Source organism: Hemitrygon akajei, chromosome 14 (genome assembly GCF_048418815.1).
Source record: "Hemitrygon akajei chromosome 14, sHemAka1.3, whole genome shotgun sequence".
NCBI lineage: Eukaryota > Metazoa > Chordata > Chondrichthyes > Myliobatiformes > Dasyatidae > Hemitrygon > Hemitrygon akajei.
In genome coordinates, this window is record NC_133137.1 from 46,044,375 (window position 1) to 46,071,721 (window position 27,347).

The following is a 27,347-nucleotide window of genomic DNA, read 5'->3' on the forward strand; positions in this document are numbered from 1 at the left end:
AATGTACACAATACTCCAAATTGTCTTGTACAATTTTAACATTACATCCCAACTCCTATACTCAATGCTCTGATTTATGTTATGAAGGATGAACAGCTCTGATGGGCAGAAGGGTGCAGAGTTGCCCATGTCTCCCCCCCCCCCCCCAGGAGAATCACAAACAGTTACTGTTGCTATGCTGCTAATGAGAGAGAGAGAGAGAGAGATGTAAAAGAAAACATACTGGAACATCTGCTACAGATAAGAGATAAAGAGATAAGAGATAAAGCAGGGGAGAGAGACTTGTTGATTCACCATATTATGACTTCTGAGAGGGTTATTTATCTTATACCATTCTGTTCATTAAAACTCCTCAGTGGACAGCCGGAGTGGGCTGGTTTGATGGACACAGCCATTCAAAATTGATTGACAACTGAGACCCCGTAAGTAGCGATAAAAGTGAGGTCTGGGGAGACACCCCTCAGACGCACCAAGAGACACACTATTGAGCACTGATTTGAGTGTTGGAACCCACGGGAAGGTGTGGGGCATCGGAGACCGAACAAAGAGATTGGTCAGTTTAACTCACAGTGTTATAGCAGGGCCGGTGGGGGCTTGTGTGTGTGTCCACTCATGCCAGAGTGACGAGTCCACCACAGAAGAACAGTCTAGCTGAAGGACAGAGGGGTCATACCTGAATGGCCACAACAAAACGACGGATCAAGAACATAAAGGAAGGTTTGCCTGCCTGTAGCTGTTACTGCTCGCTCGCTCTCTCTCTCTCCAACGATTACAACGCAACAACTAACATCTACCTCAGTACTGAACTGAACTTTATACTTGTATATGACAATTCATTATCCCCTAGACATCGATAGAGCTTGTTTATTATTAACCATATAACCATATAACAATCACAGCACGGAAACAGGCCATTCCGGCCCTCCTAGTCCGTGCCGAACTCTTAATCTCACCTAGTCCCACCTACCCGCACTCAGCCCATAACCCTCCACTCCTTTCCTATCCATATACCTATCCAATTTTACCTTAAATGACACAACTGAACTGGCCTCTACTACTTCTACAGGAAGCTCATTCCACACAGCTATCACTCTCTGAGTAAAGAAATACCCCCTCGTGTTTCCCTTAAACTTTTGCCCCCTAACTCTCAAATCATGTCCTCTCGTTTGAATCTCCCCTACTCTCAATGGAAACAGCCTATTCACGTCAACTCTATCTATCCCTCTCAACATTTTAAATACCTCGATCAAATCCCCCCTCAACCTTCTACGCTCCAATGAATAGAGACCTAACTTGTTCAACCTTTCTCTGTAACTTAAGTGCTGAAACCCTGGTAACATCCTAGTAAATCGTCTCTGCACTCTCTCTAATTTATTGATATCTTTCCTATAATTCGGTGACCAGAACTGTACACAATATTCCAAATTTGGCCTTACCAATGCCTTGTACAATTTTAACATTACATCCCAACTTCTGTACTCAATGCTCTGATTTATAAAGGCCAGCGTTCCAAAAGCCTTCTTCACCACCCTATCTACATGAGACTCCACCTTCAGGGAACTATGCACTGTTATTCCTAGATCTCTCTGTTCCACTGCATTCCTCAATGCCCTACCATTTACCCTGTATGTTCTATTTGGATTATTCCTGCCAAAATGTAGAACCTCACACTTCTCAGCATTAAACTCCATCTGCCAACGTTCAGCCCATTCTTCTAACCGGCATAAATCTCCCTGCAAGCTTTGAAAACCCACCTCATTATCCACAACACCTCCTACCTTAGTATCATCAGCATACTTACTAATCCAATTTACCACCCCATCATCCAGATCATTTATGTATATTACAAACAACATTGGGCCCAAAACAGATCCCTGAGGCACCCCGCTAGTCACCGGCCTCCATCCCGATAAACAATTATCCACCACTACTCTCTGGCATCTCCCATCTAGCCACTGTTGAATCCATTTTATTACTCCAGCATTAATACCTAACGACTGAACCTTCTTAACTAACCTTCCATGTGGAACTTTGTCAAAGGCCTTGCTGAAGTCCATATAGACTACATCCACTGCCTTACCCTCGTCAACATTCCTCGTAACTACTTCAAAAAATTCAATAAGGTTTGTCAAACATGACCTTCCACGCACAAATCCATGCTGGCTACTCCTAATCAGATCCTGTCTATCCAGATAATTATAAATACTATCTCTAAGAATACTTTCCATTAATTTACCCACCACTGATGTCAAACTGACAGGTCTATAATTGCCAGGCTTACTTCTAGAACCCTTTTTAAACAATGGAACCACATGAGCAATACGCCAATCCTCCGGCACAATCCCTGTTTCTAATGACATCTGAAAGATCTCCGTCAGAGCTCCTGCTATCTCTACACAAACTTCCCTCAAGGTCCTGGGGAATATCCGGTCAGGACCCGGAGATTTATCCACTTTTAAATTTCTTAAAAGCGCCAGTACTTCCACCTCTTTAATTGTCATAGGTTCCATAACTTCCTTACTTGTTTCCCACACCTTACACCATTCAATATCCTTCTCCTTAGTGAATTGCTTATTATTATTCCCACACTTTTAGGTTTATTATTGCTAACGTGTATTATCTATCTATTTGCATTATTGATATTGATTTGTGTATTTTACTAATAAACACTTTTGAATATAGTACCACCAGACTCCAACAGATACTTCTTTCTCTGCTGGTCAGACACCCAGTTACGGGGTACGTAACAATAAAAGCCAAATTTTTTGGCTGGCTGCTAGTGACAAGGGCTGTTCCACAAGGGTCTGTGCTGTGACCATCTTTTTAATGTTATATAAAAACAATTCGGATGATAGCTTTGTTGCAAAGTTTGCAGGCGATAAGAAAATAGGTGGAGGAGCAGGTAGTTTTGAGGAAGTAGTGAGGCCACAGTAGGACTTAAATAAATTAGGAGAATGGGCACAGAAATGGCAGATGGAAGACTGTGTCAGGAAGTGTATGATTATATACTTGGGTGGAAGAATTGAGAGGGTTGACTGTTTTCTAAGTGCAAAAACTGAGGTGTAAAAGGACTTGAGAATCCCTTGTGTAGGATTCCCTAAAGGCTAATTTGCAGGTTGAGTCTGTGGTGATGAAGGAAAGAGGACTAGAATATAAAAAGCAAAGATAAAATGTTGAGACTTACTCAGGCACTGGTGAGGCTTCACTTGGAGTACTGAGAGCAGTTTGGGGCCCCTTATCTTAGAAAGATTGTGCTGAAAATAGAGAGGGTTCAAAGGAGGTTCATGAAAATGATTCCAGGATTGAATGGCTTGTCATATGAAGAGCGTTTGATGGTTCTGGGCCTGTATTCATTAGAATTTGGAAGAATGAGAAGTGACCTCATTGAAACCTATCAAATGGTCAAAGGCCTTGATACAGTGAATGTGGAGAAGATGTTTCCTATGGTGGGAGAGTCTCAGACTAGAGGACACAACCTCAGAATAGAGGGGCATCCTTTTAGAACTAAGAGGAGGAGGAATTTCTTTAGCCAGAGAGTGGTGAATCTGTGGAATTCTTTGTCACAGGCAGCTGTGGAGGCCAAGTCTTTATGTATATTTAAGGCAGAGGTTGATAGATTCTTGATTGATCAGGATACAAAAGGGATACGGGCAGAAGGCAGGAGATAGGGCTGAGAGGAAAACTGGATCAGCTAAGATGAAATGGCAGAGCAGACTCAATAGGCCAAATGGCCTAATTCTGTTCCTATATCTCATGGTCTTATAACATGTGTACAATTTACTAACCACAAGCATGTTTTTGGAATGTGGCAGGGCAGCCAGAGGACATAAAGACAGCAGCTTGAATTGGTGATTGCTGACACTGTAATAACATTCCACTATCAGCTACGCTACCATGCTGCCAAGATGCCAGTTAGTAAATTGGAAGCCCCATACAAAGATGATGAACGAACTCAGCAGGTTGAGCAGCATCTATGGGGGAAAATGAACAACTGACATTTTGGGGCAGAACTCTTCATCAGGACTGGCAAGAAAGCCAGTATAAAATGGTGGGGGGAAGGCGGCTACAGAGTGCAGTAGAGGGGACAGCGGATAACAGGCAGGTAAGGGAAGAAGATGAGTGAGAATGATGTAAGAAGCTGAGAGGTGAGAGATGTAAGTGACAAAGGGCTGAAGAAGATGGAATCTGATAGGAGGGGATGGTGAAGAATAGAATAATGGAAGGGAGGTGGGGAGGGGAAAGGTGGGAGGTGTGTATTGGCAGATGAGGAGGAGGGGAGGGGAAAGATGGAGCAATGGGGTAGCAATTGGATCAGGAAAATAAAAGAATGGGAGGGTGGAGACAGATGGGTGTGGTGAAATTGTCTGAGTTATTGAGGGAAGGATTAAGAATACAGAACAGCATAGGACAGGAACAGGTCCTTCAGCCCTCAATCTCTGTGCCTACCATAACGCCAAATTAAACTACAAGGATCTGCCTGCCATACCCCTACACCCCTGCATACTGCTTCCAGTGATACAAGGACTTAGGATCGATTTGAAAGGTTAATGGCAAGTTATTTTATAAAATGTAATTGGCATAAAAAATTATTTGACAATTTGACAATCAATGAACTAGTTGAAAGAAAAGCAGATCTTTAAGACAGAAAATCACTCCAATATCTAAATACCCTATAAACTAGACTCTTGATCTCACAATCAACCTTGCAGTATCTTTGTACCTTACTGTTTGCCTCCACTGCACTCGGTAACTGTAACAGTTTATTCTGCATTCTTTTTCTCTTTCTCCCTCGATGTACTGATGAAATGATCTATTTAGACGGTAGGATTTTCACTGTCTCTGCATACATGTGGCAAGAGGTACCAAATAAAGTGGCCACTGAGAGTATATATTAATTGTATTGAGATATATTTCTGAGAAGATTTACCTGAGGATTTGTAGTAATATAGAATCCTGGAACACCGGCCTTTTCCAGTGTGTTTTGTTGATCAATCACTTTCTGGTCTAACTCCAAGACTATCTTTTCATCCATCATCCTTTGCTCTTCTTTAACCCTTTGGTCCAAGGCCTAAAAAACAGCGACTGGTGAGGATTAGCAGAAAGGAAGACTTTCTTTTAAAAAGACAAAACATGATTTAGTGACTTTTTGTCCTGACAACTTTTCTTTAGTCATGGAAGACACAAATGATGTACATAATCCACAATGAACATCGACTCCTTTCACTTCTGATACAAATCAGAATCACTTCAGCACTTCACCACAAGTACCCAGCAGACAGGTCCACAACATACCCTCTACAAATTGCAGGTTTCCTTTTAGGCTGGTAATAGTAATGTATTGGTGAGGCTTCACCTTGCGATTAAGCTCTTTCCACTCAACCATACTGAGGGGTCTCTCCTGCCATAAGTACTTTAGCAGCTCAAAACCCCAATCTCATGATTACTAGAACAGAATATTAAATTCTGACCATATAATTTTGTACATTCCCTCATTCTAAATACAATAGAATTCTAACTTGTATACCCTTATTTTCCTGTAAATGCCCTCAAGAAGAAGAATCTCAGGGTTATATATGGTGACATACACGTACAATAATAAATTTAGAAACATAGAGAACCTACTGCACAATACAGGCCCTTTGGCCCACAAAGTTGTGCCGAACATGTCCCTACCTTAGAAATTACTAGACTTCCCCATAGCCCTCTATTTTTCTGAGCTCCGTTTACCTATCCCAAAGTCTCTTAAAAGACTCCACCATTGCCGGCAGCCCATACCACGCACTCACCACTCTCTGCGTAAAAAACTTACCGCTGACATCTCCTCTGTACCTACTCCCAAGCACCTTAAACCTGTGCCCTCTTGTGGCAGCCATTTCAGCCCTGGGAAAAAGCCTCTGACTATCCACACGATCAATGCCTCTCATCATCTTGTACACCTCTATCAGCTTTGAACTTTCGTACTGATTTCTGACCTTTAACAGGTCAGAGGTCACCACTTGAAATCTCAGGTTATAAGCATCCAAATATCAAATAACCTGAATATCCTCAATGAAAGAAATTAAAATTCCACCAGAAATAAAAATAAAGAGAATAATTATGGCATTTCTCCTTGTAATTATACATCTAAATTTCAAGACCCAGATGGTTTGTGATCTGAAAATATATTGTCAATACCTTTTTATACTCACTTTTACCCAGCAACTTCTGTATATTTTCTTAAAATTACAAATGCACAATATTTATTTAGAGACCCAGGCCTATGTTCAAACCTGCAATCAAATCAAGATAAACCCCTTTGTAATTACTTGGCATGGTGCCAAAATCAGCTTCCTCAGCCTATCAGAACAAGCTTACTTCTAGCTCCCTTTCATTAGCCTATCAGAACAAGCTTACCTCCAGCTCTCTTTCATCAGCCTATTAGAACAAGCTTACCAACACACACAACACACTGGAGGAACACAGCAGGTCAGGCTGCATCCGTGGAAACGAACAGTCAACGTTTTGGGCAGAGACCCTTCGTCAAGACGAAGAAGGGTCTCGGCCCAAGACGTTGACTGTTCGTTTCTATGGATGCTGCCCGACCTGCTGAGTTCCTCCAGCATGTTGTGCGTGTTGCTTTGACACCAGCATCTGCAGTGTATTTTGTGTAGAACAAGCTTACCTCCAGCTCCCCTTCATCAGCCTATCAGAATAAGCTTACCTCCAGCTCCCTTTGCTGTGTGGCTCTAAGGACTGTTAGGTTGTGGATCTTGCAGCTTTGTAGTGCCTCTTTGTGTTTTCTCAGGAGCTCCTGTTTAAGAGCTTACAGGCAAAAAAAAGTACAAATTATATTTTTAAAAATCTCTTTTTACAAATAAATACTGTAGTAAATTGCATCTTTTTAAAGAAAATTTAATTTTAAGATCATTTTTTGAAGTAAGGCCTTTTTATTAATTAAAAAGAACCAGCACTATATTATAACCAATACAGTAGTATTATGATGCACTGATATCTTCTTGTGGCATGGTATTATCTACTGATCTGATATTGCACCTACATGGGCCTCAGAATGATTTCCAACATTAAAGGCACTGTTAAATGCTAGTTGACTTCAATTTGCTCTAAATATTGCAGAATGCACATGGAGGAAATCAGGCAATGAATCCAGGGACATTTATTTTCCCCTTTCATTAGATGGAACACATCCCAGGACCCTTCATGCTGTTATATGACTGACTGTTATTATTAGCTCCACAATGGATTTAGCAAAGCCAAGCTGAAACACCAGGAGGTGTAGTGTTAACACCATAAGACTAGAAGATATAATAGGAGCAGAGTTGGAACCTATCAACCTCTGCCTTAAATATACCCATTGACTTGGCCTTCACAGCCACCTCTGACAACAAATTCCATTGTTGTCTGGTCTTAGGCTCCCCATATGATAAGCCTTTCAATCTCTGAAATACTTCTGTGGACCTCCTTTGAACTTTCTCCAATGTCAGCATATCGCTTTTAGATAAGGGACCCAAAACTGCTCACAATACTCAAACAGAGGCCCCACCAGTGCTTTATAAAGTCTCAACATTACATACTTGCTTTTATATTCTAGTCCTCTCAAAATGAATGCTAATATTGCATTTGCCTTTCTCACCATCAACTCAACCTGCAAATTAACCTTAAGGAAATTCTGCAATGACTCCCAAGTCCCTTTGATTTTTGAATTTTCTCTCCATTGAGAAAATAGTTTTTCTTTTATTTCTTTAGTGCATGCACGACCATACACTTCCACACACTGTATTCCATCTGCCACTTTCCATTCTCCTAATATGCCTGTCCTCCTATAGCCTCAAAACTACTTGCCCCTCCACCTACCTTTGTATCATCTGCAAACCTGGCCACAAAGCCATCAGTTCTGTCATCCAAATCACTGACATGTAATATAAAAAGAAGTGGTCCCAAAACAGACCCCTGTGGAACACCACTAGTCACTGGCAGCCAGCCAGAAAAGGCTCCCTTTGTTTCCACTCTTTACCTCCTGCCAATCAGACACTGTTTATCCATGCTAAAATCGCCCCCTGTAATACCATAGGCTCTTAACTTGTTAAGCAGCCTCATGTGTCACCTTGTAAAAGACCTTCTGAAACTCCAAGTACATATCAACTGATTCTACATTGTCTATCCTGCTCGTTATTTCTTCAAAGAATTCCAACAGATTTGTCAGTCAGAAATTTCCCTTGAGGAAACAATGCTGACCTCAACCATGTGCCTCTAAGCAGCCCGAAAACATATCCTTATCAACTCCAACATCTTCCTAACCGCTGAGGTCAGACTAACTGGCCTATAATTTCCTTACTTCTGCCTCTCTCTCCTTTCTTGAAGGGTGGAATGACATTTGCAATTTTCCAGCCACCCTGAACCATGCCAGAATCTATTGATTCTTGAAAGATCATTACTAATGCATCCACAAATTCTTCAGTCAACTCTTTCAGAACCTTGAGGCTTTTACCATCTGGTCCAGGTGATTTCTCTACCTTCTGACTTTTCCGTTTTCCCAAGCACTTTCCCCCAGTAATCACAACTTCACTCACTTCTGCTCTCTGTCTCTCTCGAACTTGCGGCAAACTGTTGGTGTCTTCCAGAGAAGACTGATGTAAAATAGTTATTCAGTTCATTCGCCATTTCCTTGACCTCCATTACTACCTCTCTGGCATTGTTTTCCAGGGGTCTGATATCTACTTTTGCCTCTCTTTTACCCTTCATATATCTGAAAAAACTTTTGGCATCTTAAAGAAGATTAAATTAATAATATTAAAGAATATTATTGACTAGCTTACCTTTGTATTCCATCTTTTCCTTCTTTATGACTTTTTAGTTGCCTTCTGTTGGCTTTTAAAAGCTTCCCAATCCTATAACTTTATGCTAATTTTTGCTCTATTATATGCCCTCTCTTAGGCTTTTATGTTGGCTCTGACTTCCCTTGTCAGCCATGATTGTGTCATCCTGGCTTTAGATTACCTCTTCTTTGGGATGTGTCTGTCCTGCACCTTTCAAATTGCTCCCAGAAACTACAACCATTACTGCTCTGCTGTCATTTGCTGTCATTCCTGCTAGTGCCCCCTTCCAATCAATTTTGGCCAGCTCCTCTCTCATGCCCTTTACACCACTGTAATACTTATACATCTGACTTTTGCTTCTCCTTCTCAAACTTCAGGGTGAATTCTATCATATTATAATCATTACTTCCTTAAGAGTTTCTTTACCTTAAGCTTTCTAATCAATAATTGTTCATTGCGTAACACCCAATCCAGAATAGCTGATCCTCTAATGGGCTCAACTATGAGCTGCTTTAAAAAGCTATCTCGTAGGCATTCTACAAATTCCAGCTCTTGAAATCCAACACCAAACTGATTTTCCCAATCTACCTTCATATTAAAATCCCCCCAGACTATCATAACATTGCCCATTTGACACACAACTCTATCTCCTGAAGTGATCTGTTGCTACTGTTCGGAGGTCTGCATATAACTCCCACCAGGGTCTTTTTACTCTTGCAGTTTTTTTTTTTTTAAGATCTACGATGCCAATTATTCTATACCTTTTGATCCTATGTCACCTCTAAGGATTTGATTTCATTTTTAAAAGAGCTACACCACCCTCTCTGCCTACCTGCCTGTCCTTTTGATACAATGTGTCTCCTTAGATGTTTCTTTCAGCCACAATTCAGTGATACCTACAAAATCATACATGCCAATCTGTAACTTTAATCATTCATCTATCTTATTCTGTATACTGTGTTGGTGTGGCCAAGTGGTTAAGGCGCTCGTCTAGTGATCTAAAGGTCACTAGTTCGAGCCTTGGCTGAGGCTGCATATGTGTCCTTAAGCAAGGCACTTAACCACACATTGCTCTGCGATGACACCGGTGCCAAGCTGTATGAGTCCTAATGCCCTTCCCTTGGACAACATTGGTGGCATGGAGAGGGGAGACTTGCAGCTTGGGCAACTGCCGGTCATCCATACAACCCTGCCCAGCCTTTCACCCTGGAAACTTTCCAAGGTGCAAATCCGTGGTCTCACGAGACTAACGGAAGCCTACTACTACTGTGTGAATTCAACTATAGCATCTTCAGTCCTGTAGTCATCACCCTTTTCAATTTTGTCCCATTTTATATTGCAACTCATCCAATTGCTTTTTTGCCCTATCATCAGCCTGTAATTGCTAGCAGTTAAGTTTAGAATCATGAAGTTATACAACTCCAGAGATTGTCGTAGTATGCCATCAGATCTCTGCCAGGTTAGACACTTAATCAACATTACAGCACAATCTATTTGAGTACTCAAGCACATGATCACCAACTGAGGAAATGAATGGCTCAAATAGCTCTTTAAATTCATCTTCCAATAAGAAACTGACTCAGAAAAAGAGTTAAATTATAACTTGATGCTCTTTCACAGAAAGTCATTAACCTGAAATATAAAGAGCAACAAAAAAATGGCTGGTGGAATTCGGCAGGGCAGACAGCATCTATGGGGGGACACTGCAGAGTGTGGTGCGGACAGCCCAGCACATCTGTAGATGTGAACTTCAGGACATTTACAAAGACAGGTGTGTAAAAATGGCCCAAAAGATCATTGGAGACCCGAGTCATCCCAACCACAATCTATTCCAGCTGCTGCCATCTGGGAAACAGTACCACAGCATAAAAGCCAGGACCAACAAGCCCCGGGTCAGCTTCCTCAACCAGGCCATTAGGGTAGTTAATTCTTTTTTTTTGGAATTTATTTTTCATTGAAGTTCATCATCAAACATTTCCATAATATGTATTTCAGATATTGTACATATATATCATATAGTCATATATGCCACAAATCTCCACATAATATTTAACTGAGGTATACACTTATAGAAAAGAGAGGGAAGAAAGAACAAGCAAAAGGAGAAAATTATGTACAAGTAGGGAGTGATTTTTTTTTACAACATTGATTTGCGAGAATAAAATCAGGCCTATGAGGTGTTATGTAGTTAAACCATTTTTCCCCAGTATTAATCAAATTGTTCTAACTTATGATTAACAGATGCTGTTATCTTCTCCATTTCCATCCATGCATTTAAGGTTAGGCTCTCCTATGATAACCATTTCCTAGTTAAGAGTCTTTTTACCAGCCACCAACAGTATATTCATTAAATATTTATCTCTTTTCAACCATTCTTGAGGTACATACCCAAAATATATGGTCTTACTTTCTAAGGGTATTTCACATTTAAAGATATCTTGTAGGGCATTGCGTATCCCACTCCAATAGTCCTTGATAACGGGGCATTCCCAGAAAATATGATAATGGTTTGCATTTTGATTTCCACAATTTCTCCAGCAAACAGGAAGGTTACTATTATACTGAGATTTCTAAGAGGGTGTAATAAAATATCTTAACAAGTTTTTCCATCCAAACTCCCTCCATTTCTGTGAACTGGTACACTTCCATTGATACCTCCATATTATTGTCCATTCTTCCTCAGATATAATTATCCCTCCTCCCTTCTCCCATTTTGTTTTAATGTATGAAGTTGAATGTGTTTTAAGATTTGACAAACCCTTATACACACTTATACGTGCTTCCCCCTGGAACTTTGGAATATAGAGTTTTGTAAAACACTTCAAAAGCTTCTTGAATTTCACTTAGCTTTTTTTTTATTTTTGTTCTTATTGAGAAATATACCTGATATAACCACTATATATACCTGAACTATAAACACTATGTATTAGCTATTTACTATACTATGTAATCACTGCTAGGTACCGAATATTAATATGTATTATTTTACTAGGCACATTTTGTTGTGTTGTTTTCACAAGATACTTTGTACTCTCTTAGCTGCATATTATGGCACTTACAGAACACCTGCTTGTTTTGCAACACTATTAGCTGCGATGTATCCCATGTATTACACTCAGCCTTTGTTTAGTACGAGATAACGGTGGCGGACAGGATGCTGCGAGCAGGAATATACTGTGAGGGAGGTTGTCTGAAAAACATAATCTTGGCCACGAATAAGGCCCCAATGCGAACGGGTGAAAAACAATGATGAAGTACCGCGGGCTAGGCAAAAGCGATTAATTAATTCATATATAGATGATATGCAACAAAAAATTGATTGGGTAAGCTAATAAAACCGAAATGTAACTGAGATAAGAAATTACTATAAAGAATGCTGTACACCGGAGCTCGGTGGGCTTTCGGTGACAAGTTCATTGATTGCCTCAGCCTTTGTTTGCAAATAAAGGTTTACTTTTCTTGAAGAATTGTCTGTGTCTCCAAGTCATTTTAAGTAACCACGACATTCTTAGATTCCTAATTCTATGAACGGTATTTTCTGCTATCTTTTTTTTCAGCTTCCACACCAGTATTTTCATAGACTTACATCCACTTTCATAATGTCTCGTTTCAGAAACATAAAATTTTTCCTGATTTCTTGCGTAGCCAAACTATTAATTTCATTCCCAATTTTTAAAATTTTGTCTAATGTATCCTGTGCCAAATTCAATTTGTGTTTTTTTTCCTAGTTCCTTCAGCCTATTTTGTAATTCCTCTAATGTTTTATTCCTTATTTTTTTCTTATATGAAGATATCGCTATAAGTTTCCCTCTTAAGACAGCCTTCAGAGCATCCCATAGAATGGGAGGTGAAACCTCTCCGTTATCATTGAATTCTAAGACCAATTTTTTTTTAATTTGTTCCTTAAAGTGGGGATCATTGAGTAGACTTGAATTTAGTTTCCAAATAGTATTCTTTAGTTGTACGTCAAAATCAACAGATAAATATATAGGTGCATGGTCACTTACATCTATTGTCCCAATTCCATAGTTGTTTATTTTGTCTTTGTCTTTTCCAAATGTTATGAAATAGTCTATACTTGCATATACAGAATGGGGGACAGAATAATGAGTGTAATCCCTTCTGTTGGGGAAAAGGTCTCGCCATACATCAATTAGACCAACATCCTCAAAAAGGTGTATTAACTTTCTTATGTAAGGATTTTGTTTCATAGGTTTTTCTATTGGAAGAGTCTAACTTTGATTGTAATTGTAAATTTAAGTCTCTCCCACATATCAGGAGACCTTCTGTTTTCATTACCATATAAACAGTACATAATTCACGATGATACAATTGTATTTCTATGTTGTATTCACTGTCCTGTTGTACATACTATTGAATATAACTAAAAATTGCACATTACACATTCAGATGGAGATGTAGCGTAAAGATTTTTACTTATGTGTATGAAGGATGTAAGAAATAAAGTCAATTCAATTCTTTCAGGTTGAGATGCTTCAACAGGACTGGAAAGAGGGGGCAGATGGCCAGTATAAAAGGGTTGGGGAAAGTACTAGAGCAGGAGCTGATGGGTGGTAGGTGTATCCTGGTGTGTGGGGGTGGAGGGAGGTGATAAGCAGGTAAGGGACGGGGAGAATGGGATGATGTAAAAAGCTCAGAGGTGATAGGCGAAAGTGACAAAAGGTTGAACATGGAACTAGTAGGACAGGGAGCACTAGAAGGATGGGGAGTGGGCATGAAATAAAGGGAAGATAGTGAGGAGTGGAACCAGTGGGAGGAACATGTAAGCAATGGACAGATCAGGGGGTAAGAGAAAGGGGAAGAATAGGGTGATGGGGTGAATATGGGGTGAATCTCTCTCCACAGACGCTGCCACCCAAGTCTTTCAATATTTTCTGATTTTAGCACCTGCATATTTTGCTTTTGCATAAAGAATTTTGATCTTTTCACTTTGAAGCAAACTGGCAACTGAGAAAGATTGTGACCATTTCAATCTCTCTAAAGTTAATTAATTTCAGGTTTCTTGATATTGTCTTATTCTGCTACAAAATTTGCATTGTTAAAGTTCAGTTCTCAGTCTTGGACACACACAGCATTCATACCTCTGTGCTCACTGTGCAGTTTCAGACGCTGGTTGTAGAGATTTTTTTCGGTCAGATGTTGGATCTCAAGCAAACCCTGCACAATCTCAAAGACGGTGCCATCGATCAAAGCCAAGGCCAGGTTACTTAGTATGTCATACGACAATCGTTGTTGACACGAACTTTAAAAAGGAAGATTGGCATTAATCAAAAGGTAAATTATCAATCAGGGTCAACAGATAAAATGTGCCTTTCTGCACAGTTGATAAAATGTTCAGAACTCCACTTAAAAAGGTGAGGGGAAGACTACAAAGAGAGCAAAGTGGACTGTAAAGATGTTATATAGCTGAACTGAGAGTTCAATGCAAGTGAATATATCATAGAATATTATCAAGACCAAAGAAATGATTGTGGACTTCAGAAAGGTTATGGTCAACCACTCTCCAATGCACATAAATGGCTGTGTTGTGGAGAGAGTGAAGAGCACAAGGTTCCTTGGTGCTACACAGAAAAGATGATCTAACCTAGACCCACAACACCTCGTCACTAGTCCAGAAGACACAGCAGCATCTACACTGTCTGAGGAGATTCCGGCAAGGCTCCCTGTCCCTATTCTAACAACTTTCTGCAGGAGTACCGTCGAGCATCCTGTCTGGCTGCATTATTGTGAGAGAACAGGACCAATAAAGTGTGACAGTGTGTATGGAACTGGAGGAGACAGCATAGAAACATAGAAGGCCTACAGCACAATACAGGCCATTCAGCCCACAAAGCTGTGCCAAATTTGTCCTTACTTTAGGAATTACCTAGGGCTATCCATAGCCCGCTATTTTTCTGAGCTCCATGTACCTGTCCAGGAGTCTCTTTAAAGACCCAATCCTATCTGCCTCCACCACCAACGCTTGCAGCTCATTCACCACTCTCTGCGTGAATAAACTTACCCCTGACATCCAAGAACCTTAAAACTGTGCCCTCTTGTGCTAGCCATTTCAGCCCTGGGGAAAAAGCTTCTAACTATCAACATATTAGAGGTACTTCATGAGTACTTTGCTTCAGTATTCACTATGGAAAAGGATCTTGGTGATTGCAGGGATGACTTCATTGGACTGAAAAGCTTGAGCATATAGACATGAAGAAAGAGGATGTGTTAGAGATTTTAGAAAGCATCAAGTTGGATAAGTCACCGGGACTGGATGAGATGTACCCCAGGCTACTGTGGGAGGCAATGATCTTTGCATCGTCAATGGGGACAGGAGAGGTTCCAGAGGATTGGAGGGCTGCAGATGTTGTTCCTTTATTCAAGAAAGGGAGTAGAGATAGCCCAGGAAATTATAGACCAGTGATTCTTACTTGAGTGGCTGGTAAGTTGATGGAAAAGATCCTGTTAGGCAAGATTTATGAACATTTGGAGAGGCATGATTAGGAATAGTCAGCATGGCTTTGTCAAAGGCAGGTCGTGCCTTATGAGCCTGATTGAATTTTTTGAAGATGTGATTAAACACATAGGTGAAGGTGGAACAGTAGATGTAGTGGATTTCAGCAAGGCATTTGATAATGTACCCCATGCAGGGCTTATTGAGAAAGTAAGGAGGCATGGGATCCAAGGGACATTGCTTTGTGGATCCAGAAATGGCTTGCCCACAAAAGGCAAAGAGTGGTTGTAGACAGGTCATATTCTGCATAAGAGGTCGGTCACCAGTGGTGCGCCTCAGGGATCTGTTCTGGGACCCTTACTCTTCGTGATTTTTATAAATGACCTGGATGAGGAAGTGGAGGGATGGATTAGTAAGTTTGCTGACGACACAAGGGTTGGGGGTGTTGTGGATAGTGTGGAGGGCTGTCAGAGCTTACAGCGGGTCATCAATAGAATGCAAAACTGGGCTGAGAAGTGGCAGATGGGATTCAACCCAGATAAGTGTTAGGTGGTTCAGTTTGGCAGGTCAAATATGTTCGCAGAATATAGTATTAATGGTAAGACTCTTGGCAGTGTGGAGGATCAGAGGGATCTTGGAGTCAGAGTCCATATGACACTCAAAACTGCTGCACAGCTTGACTCTGTGGTTAAGAAAGCATATGGTGCATTGGTCTTCATCAATTGTGGGATTGAGTTTAAGAACCGAGAGGTAATGTTACAGCTATATAGGATATATTGGTCAGCTGGTGGCGGAGTAACATCAGGGCCGGGCTCCGGAATGGAGGTTTCCGGGTTCGAATCCAGTCGGGCCATTCCCGAGTACACTTTCCATCTGTGCCAGGTTGAGTGTTGAGATCACAACTCAACCTCATAAAATAAAAAGGAAAATACTGTGAAATGTCTGTGTGAGGAGTGCCACGCTACACAGTCTTTCGTTCCGCGCCTTGTAAGACATGAAAATGCCCAACACTGGCCTCAGGCCTGAGTCGACATCATCATCATATATAGGACACTGTTCAGACCCACTTGGGGTCAGTTCTGGTCACCTCACTACAGAAAGGACGTAGAAACTATAGAAAGGGTGCAGAGGAGATTTACAAGGATGTTGCCTGGATTGGGGAGCATGTGACCTGATAGAGGTGTACAAGATCAAGAGAGGCATTGGTTGTATGGATAGACAGAGGCTTTTTCCCCAGGGCGGAAATGGTCAACACAAGAGGGCACAGTTTTAAGGTGCTTGAAAGTAGGTACAGAGGAGATGTCAAGGTTAAGTTTTTTTGCGCAGAGAGTACTGAGTGCATACTGCCAGTGATGATGGTGGAGGTGGATACGATAGGGTCTTTTGAGAAACTCCTGGATAGATAAATACTTAGAAAAATAGAGGGTTATGGGTAACCCTAGGTAATTTCTAAAGTTAGTATTTGTTCGGCACAGCATTGGGGGCCGAAGGGCCTGTATTGTGCTATAGGTTTTCTAAGTTTCTGTCTTCTATTATGTGGTACAGAAGCTTCAAAGCATTGGACTGCAAAACCCAAGAGGATGGTAAAAACCTCAAAGGATCACCATGTTTTTCCTTCCCACTATTTGTGACACTTACCGGGAGTGTTGTACATGAAGGGCTCGAACGATTCTTGAGGATCCCTCCCACCCATCCAACAATCTCTTAGACCCAAGACCATCAGCAAGGAGTTACAGGTGCATCAGGAGACTAAGACTAATGAATCCCCTGCTACCACCAAGATCTCATCACCAGGACAAGGGCTATTTGCCATATTGTTAACTGCTTATTTACTTTGTTGCACACTATATGAATCTTGAATTATATTTTATGAACTTGTCTGTGATAATATTGTTTTATGTGCTGTGTGTGATATGTGTTTTGTGGGTGCACCATGGCTCGGAAGAACATTGTTTTATTTGGTCTTATATGGTTTCATTGCTAACGTAATGGTCTTTCTGTAGAAGCAATGTTTGGGTTATAGTTAGAGGTTACGGATGGCTTTGGAAGCCATCCAATGAGGGGAGTGTGTTTTTGTGTTGTGCGCCTGACACCAGTGTGAGCTGGATCCTTTGTTCAGCGGTAGGTGAAGAAAGAAGACACTGGGGAGAACTGTCATAGCATACAATCTGGTGGGAGACCCATTTGTTCAAGATGGATTGCGTGCGACGTTCAGAAGGTGGTGTAAGCCTTCACGCAGACTGAGAGCCCAGTGTGTGGGTGACAGACACGTTCAAGATGAGCTCCAACTTGTGCACATTTGACTGTTTAACTATAATGGACCCTTTTTGTTTTTCTTCTTTCTTTTCTTGGAAAGATTTCAGTCAGGTTTTAAGGCTTATCATAGCAGAGTCAGCCGTGCTGAAAGTGTACAATGACTTGCTCCTCTCTATCAACTCAGGTGACTCCGCCATTCTAATTCTTCTTGACCTCAGCACAGTGTTCGATACTGTGGATCACACCATTTTAATAGATTGTCTCCGATACGGGATTGGTGTTGATGGCACTGCCATGAACTAGTTTACATCCTACCTCAAAAATAGAACCTCCATTAACATAGGCAAATTATCTTCTCCCACAGCTAGTCTTTCCTGCGGGGTCCCACAAGGTTCCATCCTAGGTTCCATTCTTTTCTCTCTCTCTCTCTCTCATATATATATATACTTCCCCTCGGCCAAATCATTCAAAAATATGACATTTCTTTCCACTGTTATGCTGACAACACACAGCTTTATCTCCCCATGAAACCAAACGACCAGCCTCATGAACTGCCTTGAGGACATAAAATGTTGGATGGCACAAAACTTCTTACAGCTGAATGAAGGCAAGTCTGAAGTTGTCCTATTTGGCCCCCCTGACTCCATCAAACTGATTACCAACAGTCTTGGTAACATGTCCACCCTTGTCAATCCCCATGTTAAATCCCTTGGTGTGATATTTGATTCCACCTTTAAGTTTGACAAACAAGTTAATGCAATAGTAAAAGCCAGTTTTCTCCAGCTTGGAACTATTGCCAAAATCAAGCAGTTTCTCTTTCAAAGACCTCGAGAAAGTCATCCACACCTTATCACACAAGTGATAAGGAGGACTCGTGTACAGAGGGATGGTCTGACAGAACATGGAGTTAAATGTGTTGCAAGAATAAGTAAATGTAGGAAGGACAACAAAATTCTAGGGGCGTATAGCCCGATGGGAGTTCAGGGAGCTGGGTTAAGCACAATAGGCAGCGATTCAAACAGAGGTTCTATATCTGAATGCATGAAGTGTCAGGAATAAGGCGGATGAGCTTGAAGCCCAGGTGCGAATGGGTAACTATGATGTTGTTGGGATAACGGAGACATGGCTGCAGGGAGATCAGACCTGGAAAATGAATGTACAAGGGTATACGTGCTATCGTAGGGACAGAAATGTGGGCAGAGGGGGTGGGGTGGCCCTGTTGGTGAGGAATGAGATTCAGTCCTTTGCAAGGGGGGACATAGGGTCAGGAGAAGTAGAGCCTGTGTGGATAGAACTGAGGAACAGTAAGGGCAAAAGGACCCAAATGGGTGTTGTCTACAGGCCACCAAACAGTAGCATGGATATTGGGTGCAAGTTGAATAGGGAGTTAACATTGGCATGTGGCAAAGGTAATGTTGCAGTAGTTATGGGGGATTATTTCAACATGCAGGTGAACTGGGAGAATCATGTTGGTGCTGGACCACAGGATAGGGAGTTTGTAGAGTGCCTACGGGATGCATTCTTGGAACAGCTTGTACGAGAGCTGACCAGGGACAAGACTATTCTGGATTTAGTGTTATGTAATGAACAGGATTTGATAAGCGATCTCGCAGTAAAGGAGCCATTAGGAGGTAGTGATCACAATATGATAAGCTTTTATCTGCAATTTGAGAAGGATAAGGGCAGCTCGGAGGTGTTAGTGTTGCAGATGAACAGGGGAACCTATGGAGCCATGAGGGAGGAGCTGGCCAAAGTTGACTGGACGGATAGCCTAGCAGAAAAGACAGTGGAACAGCAATGGCAGGTATTCTTGGGAATAATGCACAAGGTGCAAAATCAGTTCATCCCCCAGAGAAGGAAGGATTCAAAGGGGGGAAAGGGGCCTCAGTGGTTGACAAAGGAAGTCAGAGACTGCATAGCATTAAAAAAAAGGAAATATGACAGAGCTAAGGTGAGTGGGAGGACAGATGATTGGGAAGTTTTTAAGGAACAACAGAACTTAACTAAAAAGACAATACGGGGAGAAAAAATGAGGTGCGAACGCAAGCTAGCCAGGAATATAAAGGAAGATAACAAAAGCTTTTTTAGGTATGTGAAGAGAAAGAAGATAGTCAAGGACAATGTTGGGCCCTTAAAGAATGAATTGGGTGAAATTGTTATGGGAAACAGAGAAATGGCAGAAGAATTTAATGAGTACTTTAGATCTGTTTTCACTAAGGAAGACACAAGCAATCTCCCAGATGTATGGATGGGCCAAGGACATAGGGTAACAGAGGAAATGAAACAGATTGACATTCAGAAGGAAACGGTGATGAGAAGACTGATGGGACTGAAGGCTGACAAATCCCCAGGTCCAGATGGTCTGCACCCTAGGGTACTAAAGGAGGTGGCTCTGGAAATTGCAGATGCATTGGTAATCATTTTCCAATGTTCCTTAGATTCAGGATCAGTTCCTGAGGATTGGAGAATGGCTAATGTTATCCCACTTTTTAAGAAAGGAGGGAGGGAGAAAACAGAGAACTATCGACCTGTCAGCCTGACATCGGTGGTGGGAAAGATGCTAGAGTCCATTATTAAGGATGAAATAGTGGCATATCTAGATAGCAGTGATAGGATTGGGCCGAGCCAGCATGGATTTACCAAGGGTAAATCATGCTTGACTAATCTGTTAGAGTTTTTCGAGGATGTAACCAGGAAGTTAGACGGGGGAGATCCAGTGGATGTAGTGTACCTCGATTTTCAGAAGGCATTTGATAAGGTCCCACATAGAAGATTGGTGGGTAAAATCAAAGCTCAGGGCATCGGGGGGAAGGCATTGACATGGATAGAAAACTGGTTGGCAGATAGAAAGCAAAGGGTAGCGGTGAATGGGTGTTTCTCGGAATGGCAGGTGGTGACTAGTGGGGTGCCACAGGGCTCGGTATTGGGACCACAGCTGTTTACGATTTACGTCAACGATTTGGATGAAGGCATTGAGAATAACATCAGCAAATTTGCTGATGATACTAAGCTGGGTGGCAGTGTGACATGTGATGAGGATGTTAGGAGAATTCAGGGTGACTTGGATAGGCTGGGTGAGTGGGCAGATACTTGGCAGATGGCGTTTAATGTGAATAAGTGTGAGGTTATCCACTTTGGGAGTAAGAACAGGAAGGCAGATTATTATCTGAACGGTATAGAGTTGGGTAAGGGAGTAATACAAAGAGATCTCGGAGTCCTTGTTCATCAGTCACTGAAGGTGAATGAGCAAGTGCAGCAGGCAGTGAAGAAGGCTAATGGAATGTTGGCCTTTATTACAAAGGGAATTGAGTACAAAAGCAAGGAAATCCTCTTGCATTTGTACAGAGCCCTGGTGAGACCACACCTAGAGTATTGTGTACAGTTTTGGTCTCCAGGGTTAAGGAAGGACATCCTGGCTGTAGAGGAAGTGCAGCGTAGATTCACGAGGTTAATTCCTGGGATGTCTGGACTGTCTTACGCAGAGAGGTTAGAGAGACTGGGCTTGTACACGCTGGAATTAAGGAGATTGAGAGGGGATCTGATTGAAACATATAAGATTATTAAGGGATTGGACAAGATAGAGGCAGGAAATATGTTCCAGATGCTGGGAGAGTCCAGTACCAGAGGGCATGGTTTAAGAATAAGGGGTAGGTCATTTAGGACAGAGTTAAGGAAAAACTTCTTCTCCGAGAGAGTTGTGGGGGTCTGGAATGCACTGCCTCGGAAGGTAGTGGAGGCCAATTCTCTGGATGCTTTCAAGAAGGAGCTAGATAGGTATCTTATGGATAGGGGAATCAAGGGATATGGGGACAAGGCAGGAACCGGGTATTGATAAGCCATGATCTCAAAATGGCGGTGCAGGCTCGAAGGGCCGAATGGTCTACTTCTGCACCTATTGTCTATTGTCTTATATCCTCTTGCTTGGACTACTCCAACTCCCTGTATACTGGGATTAGTCAGTTGTCCCTGTTCCGTCTGCAACTGGTCCAGAATGCCGCAGCCAAGGTCTTGACAGGTGCCCGGAAGAGGGACCATATTACTCCTATCCTGGCCTCCCTCCACTGGCTGCCAAGTATGGTTCAGAATTGATTTTAAGATTCTCTTGTTTGTTATATAGCCCTAAAGGGGCTGCCCACCCCCCCCCCCCCCAATATCACAGACCTTCTAACCCCTTATTTTATTTCCAGGTCCCTCAGGTCAGCTGACTTAGGGCTCCTGGCTGTCTCATGATCTAAGCTTAAGCTCATGGGTGACTGTGCCTTTGCTATTGTAGCCCCTAGGCTGTGGAACAACATTCCCCTCCCTATCAGATCTGCCCCCTCCATCAACTCTTTTAAATCCAGGCTCAAAACTTACTTTTATTCACTAGCATTTGAATCCTCCTGATGTGGCTGATTTTTGGCTTGTGCCTAGGCCCTTGTGTTGTTTCTTTTGTGCCTATAAGCTGTTTGCCTTGTTGGTTATGTCTGTGTTTCTTGTATCTGTGATTTTTGCTCTGCTCTGATCTGTACAGCACTTTGGTCAATGTGGGTTGTTTTTAAATGTGCTATATAAATACATTTGACTTGACTGTTCTTTACTAATCCTAAGATTTACTAAGATTCAGAAATATAATTCCTTTAATCGTATGCAGTGTGCTGTTATTTCTTGGCACTGAATTGTAACAGGATAGCAAATTGCACAGCATTTACACAAACCAGGGTTTGGGATGGGAGAGCCATCTCAATCTCACAGGTTTGACAGGTCTTCCCAAGGAAACCAGGTAGTTTCATATATAACAAAGACAACAACATCTTTTTAAAGTAATCCCACTACTCAGCTCTTGAACCACAACCATGCAGGTTATGCTATTTTCAGAGTTCCAAACAGCTGACAAGGATTCTGTCTTCAAGTTTTGGAGAACCAAAATCCAGACTTTATTGTTCAGAAGAAAAGTATTGTCAGTTTTTCTTTAATCTTTCTTCCACTTTTCTTAAATCTACAGTACATTTCCTTGTTGTTGACCTACCTGCTGAGCTAGATAGAATGCTCCCATTTCTCCCTGACTCAACTTCTTTTATTCTTATTATTAAGTCTTCTCTCAGCACAATCAAAATATATTAACCAATGTAATATATTTGTCTCCTTCCTTTTCTGCTACTCTCTTGTATTTGAAGTACTTCTTAGCTACAATATTTCTCCAGTTCTAATGACTTTCTGTCTGACATTCTCTGCTCTTAGACCTCCTCCAATTATTTGTTAAATGACATTTGATTGTCAAAAATGTATTATTTTTAATTAATTAAAACAAAGGAATTTAAAATATTATTTTGGCTATCCAGGGAAGAGTTCCAGTAAATGCACAGGCCAATACCATGTGCTCCTTCTGTAGGGTCACTGAAGTAGTAACAGTCAACCTACACTTTGATTCATATAAAGAAACGGGCAACAAGGCAAACTTGGAACATGGATTATTCTAAGGCAAAAATGAGTATCTTCAGTCTGCGGTCTTAAATTTCAGTCTATTTGAACAAATATATTGCAACAAATAAGGGCAATTAAAATAAAGACCACACCATCTTAAAAAGTTTCTTCCCCTAAGTAGTTAATCTGATCAACCATTCCAGTTAGCCTCCCCCATACCCCTCCATCTATTAACTCCATCACTGCAATGCTGTTTACACATTGTAAAATGTTATTTATGCACTTACGCACATTATTCCATATCTGTACTTTAATTTTTAGCTTATTTTTATCTCTATAATTGTTGAATGCTGTTGCTTTTTATTGCATGTCCTTCCCTGCACAGCAAATCCCTAATACATGTAAATGTACATGGTGAATGAAGTTGATCTTTGAATACTGCTCACTTCAACATGCTCCATTAATCAATGCTGCAGGGAAGAACTCCCATGAGAATCATGCCTAATATACACATTCTGGGACTTAAATCATGCAAATATTTCACATCCAGGAAACTCCGGCTTTATCCTGAAGATAAATTGACCTTCTGTGAAACACTTCTGGACGCAAAGTTCAAGTTTCAGGATTGTTAAATAATCCTAGACCAAATTTGTTGCAGACCCTAAAATGAATTACCTGCATGTTCACTAAGAACAATTACCGATTATGCTTCAATCTTAGAATAAATTGCAAGATGGGACACCAGTGAGTTCACACCGGAGAGAAGCTGTTGACTTGCTCCAAGTGCAAGTAGGGATATACACCAAGCCTTCCAATTAGGTGAAGCACAAGCAAATTTACACTGAGGAGAAAGTTTAAATGCAGGGAGGAATGGGGCTTATTTTGCTGTGTTGTTCTGGTGAGTTTTGTGGACATCCTATGATGGCACCAGAATATATGATGACATGTGCAGCCTGCCCCAGCACATTTAGGTGTGTTGGTTGTTAATGCAAACTCCATGTTTCCACATACATGTGATAAATAAATGTGAATCTGATCACAATCATGTGCATCACATGTATGAAGAGTAACACACAAAATGCTGGAGGAACTCAGGTCAGGCAGCATCCATGGACAGAAAAAAACAGTCGGCATTTATGGCCAAAACCCTTCATCGGGACTCATGAATGAAACCGCATTCAAAATCACTGTCTTGACATATGCCAAAGTGCAATGAATCTGTTACATTCCTAAATGTTTGGATTTTTTTTTTGTACAAATTTGATGTTCTTCTCCACTGAAACTCAATTTAGTACAATAAAAAGATACACAAAGTGCCAATTTAAAGCACAAGGCATTCATGTGCAAAACCGTGATTTCAGCAAGATTCTCTAAATAGCAAAACAAAAACTTGGAAAGTCTGAATTCATCACTTGACTACCTTGATAAGTCTTTGACCAGACTTTGCAGTTGAGAAAGAAGATAGTAATGCTGCTCCTGCTGTTTGGCAATGTCTGCTGGATCTTCATATACCCCAGTGTTTTTGTTCATGTTCAGCTTGGAAGTCTCACAATACTTGAGCTTTCAAATTGAAGCCTCCTTTCCTAAAAGTCAAATACAATAGCTTTAAAAGTAAATTAACAGTGAAGAATGCAATACATTTTAGTACCAACTATAATATGGCTACACATCCTTCATCTAATAGGTGTTTTATATTTTTCTATTGCTATGGTGCTTTGATTTGGATTCTGTACCTATCTTAGTGGGCTCGCTGGTGGTGTAGCGGCATCAACACTGGACTTCGAGGCAGATGGTCCTGAGTTCAAATCCAGCCGGATCCCAAAATTGGCAATCTACTTCTGTGTCTTGGCGTGAAAAACTATGGGTCACCACAAACAAAGGGAAAACATCTGCAGATGCTGGAAATCCAAGGCACACACACAAAATGCTAGAGGAACTCAGCAAGTGAAGCAGCATCCATGGAAATGAATAATCTGTCAACGTTTCAGGCTGAGACCCTTCTTTAGGACTAGAAAGGAAAGGAGACACTTCCTAATAGTTTAAAGCATCTTAGGTTTTATGCAAAGCTCTTAAAATGACCACTTTTCAATTGCGTAATTGGTCATTGCATCAACACTCAAGCTACATGGCATCTAAGCATCGGTTGATTCCATTTTCACTTCCCATAAATGGATTAAAAAAAGTGCAGGGTGAAATTAAAGGGTCCCTTGCTTTGCCATCAAAGCAACATTCAAAATTATTTATTTTGAACCTCAAAGTTCAAAATAAATTTATGAAGATACATATATATCACCCTGAGATTCATTTTTGCAAGCATTCACAATAAATACACAGAAACACAATTGAATCAATGAAAAACCACACACAACAAAAATGGGCAAACAACCAATGAATAAAAGACAACACGTTGTGGAAATACAAAAAAAAAAATAATAATAAATAAATAATTTGGAGAAGATGAGCTATATAGTCCTTGAAAGCAAGTTGTGGAATTACATCAGTGTTGGGGTGAATGAAGTTATCCACTCTGGTTTAAAAGCCGGCTGATCAGGGGTAATAACTGTTCCTGAACTTGGTGGTGTGGGATCTATGTGGGAAACAGAAGTCACCAAAGGCAAGTGGAATATGATCTGTTTGCATTTGGAAACAAGTTGTTTATGCAATCACTCTTGGCTCTATCATCTTCCAACTATTTCCTCAGTGACTGCCTCAGGAATACTTGCAACCCAATAAGTGCTAAGTACTACTATTTCCAGCAACAGAATAAATGTGGGGAGGATGTTTCCTATAGTGGGAGAGTCTAGGACCGGAGGGCACAGCCTCAGACTATAAGGATGTCCATTTAGAACAGAGATGAGGAGGAATTTCTTTAGCCGAAGGGTGGTGTTTATGGAATTTATTGCCACGGGTGTCTGTGGAGGCCAAGTAATTGAGTATACTTAAAGTAGAGGTCGATAGTCAGGGCGCCAAAGGTTGCAGGGAGAAGGCAGGAAAATGGGGTTGAGAGGGATAATATATCAGCCATGATGGAATGGCAGAGCAGACTCGATGGACCAAATAGCCTGATTCTGCTCCTATATCTTATGATCTAAAGCAAAGAATACATTTATTATACAAGCTTATAAACTTCTACAGATACACAGGATCCTATTTGTTTGCATCATGACCTGTATGGAAACAACAGTGCCCAAAGACAACAGAAAGTGGTAGGTACAGCCCAGTCATTACAGGCAAATCTCACCGCACCAATGCGTATATTTACACGGAGTGCTGCTACAAGAAAGCAGCCTCCATTGTCAGTGACCCGCATCATTCAGGCCATGCCGTTATTGCTACAACCATCAGGCATTAGGTCCCACACCTGTAGGTTCAGGAACAGTTATCACCCAACAACCATCAGCTCCTGCACCAGTGCGGATATCTTCAATCATCACTACCCTCAATTGATACAACAACTTTCAAGGACTCTACAACTCGTTCTCAGAATGTTTTTTATTTGCTTTCCTTTGCACATAGGTTGTTTTTCAGTTTTTGCCTTTTTATGCACTGTTGCTCATGAATTTCTTTCCTGTAAATGCCAGCAGGAAAATGAATCTCAAGGTATGGCTGCTTTTTGGAGGTTTGCTTTGGCAGAATATCGGGCTTGGTTTCCCCGTGAAATTAACTCTTTAAACACATGACAACCAACGATACAAAAATTTAAGCATGTTGTGTTCCGACTGCCACTTTCTTATATTTCAAAAGAATCCACTTCATTCACTGTACTTGAAAAAGTAAAAAGTGCTGAAGTCACCAAAGTACTGTACAAATTGAAATCCTTTCCTCATCACTGGAGTATTTTACAACACATTACTGGACTGGAGGAGCTCGGAGGCTATATTGACTCAGGAATGGGCTTCATACCAAGGGCAAATGGGAAACTCCTGTTCGAGTTTCATGAACCTTCACCTCCCTCCCGTCCTGGAGGATCTACCCCAAACTATCCTATCTCATCCAGCCTTTCATACCTCGCCCCCTTCTCACCAGAAATGAACCAAGTAGCAAAAACAAAAGTCAAAATACACTTTTTTAAAAGGTTTCCTACGCCGGAACAAAATAGAACAACAGAACTGTCGGGAAGCTAGAAGCCCTAACTCGGGGTGAGATGTCGGGTCCAGTGCTTCTGCTTTGGGATGGAAGCTGCAAACTGTTAAGCTTCAGCAACTTCAGAACCACGCCAGAAAGTAAAAGAAGACAATGCCGTTTCAAACATAGATTTCAAAATTCCACTTTAAAAAGCAAATCTACGTCCAAAATAAACACCGGGACGCAGCGCACCCATCGTCTCAATTACCTCATCTTGAGTGTGGCGTCCGATGTGAAGGACCGCGCTTCAGGCAACGTCATTCGAAGCCTGACGCCTATAGCGCCGTGAGTAGCCT

At 41.3% G+C, this 27,347-nt stretch overlaps 1 protein-coding gene across 11 annotated transcripts in view; it reads right to left on the minus strand.

The window, feature by feature from the left end:
• The window catches only part of dgcr6 (DiGeorge syndrome critical region gene 6), a 74,329-nt gene extending 46,982 nt beyond the window's left edge, over positions 1-27,347 (minus strand). For 6 of the 11 annotated variants that reach the window (XM_073065963.1, XM_073065966.1, XM_073065969.1 and 3 more), the window contains exons 1-5: positions 27,260-27,347; positions 24,347-24,509; positions 13,916-14,076; positions 6,701-6,801; positions 4,928-5,068 (exon numbers count right to left, since the gene is read on the minus strand). In XM_073065963.1, coding sequence (XP_072922064.1) covers positions 4,928-5,068; positions 6,701-6,801; positions 13,916-14,076; positions 24,347-24,456 — 513 coding nt within the window. In that variant the 5' untranslated portion in view covers positions 24,457-24,509; positions 27,260-27,347. Of the gene's footprint in view, positions 1-652; positions 674-3,184; positions 3,255-4,927; positions 5,069-6,700; positions 6,802-13,915; positions 14,077-24,346; positions 24,510-27,259 lie in introns of those variants that run through there. The other 5 variants (XM_073065961.1, XM_073065962.1, XM_073065960.1 and 2 more) reach the window with 2 other exon arrangements.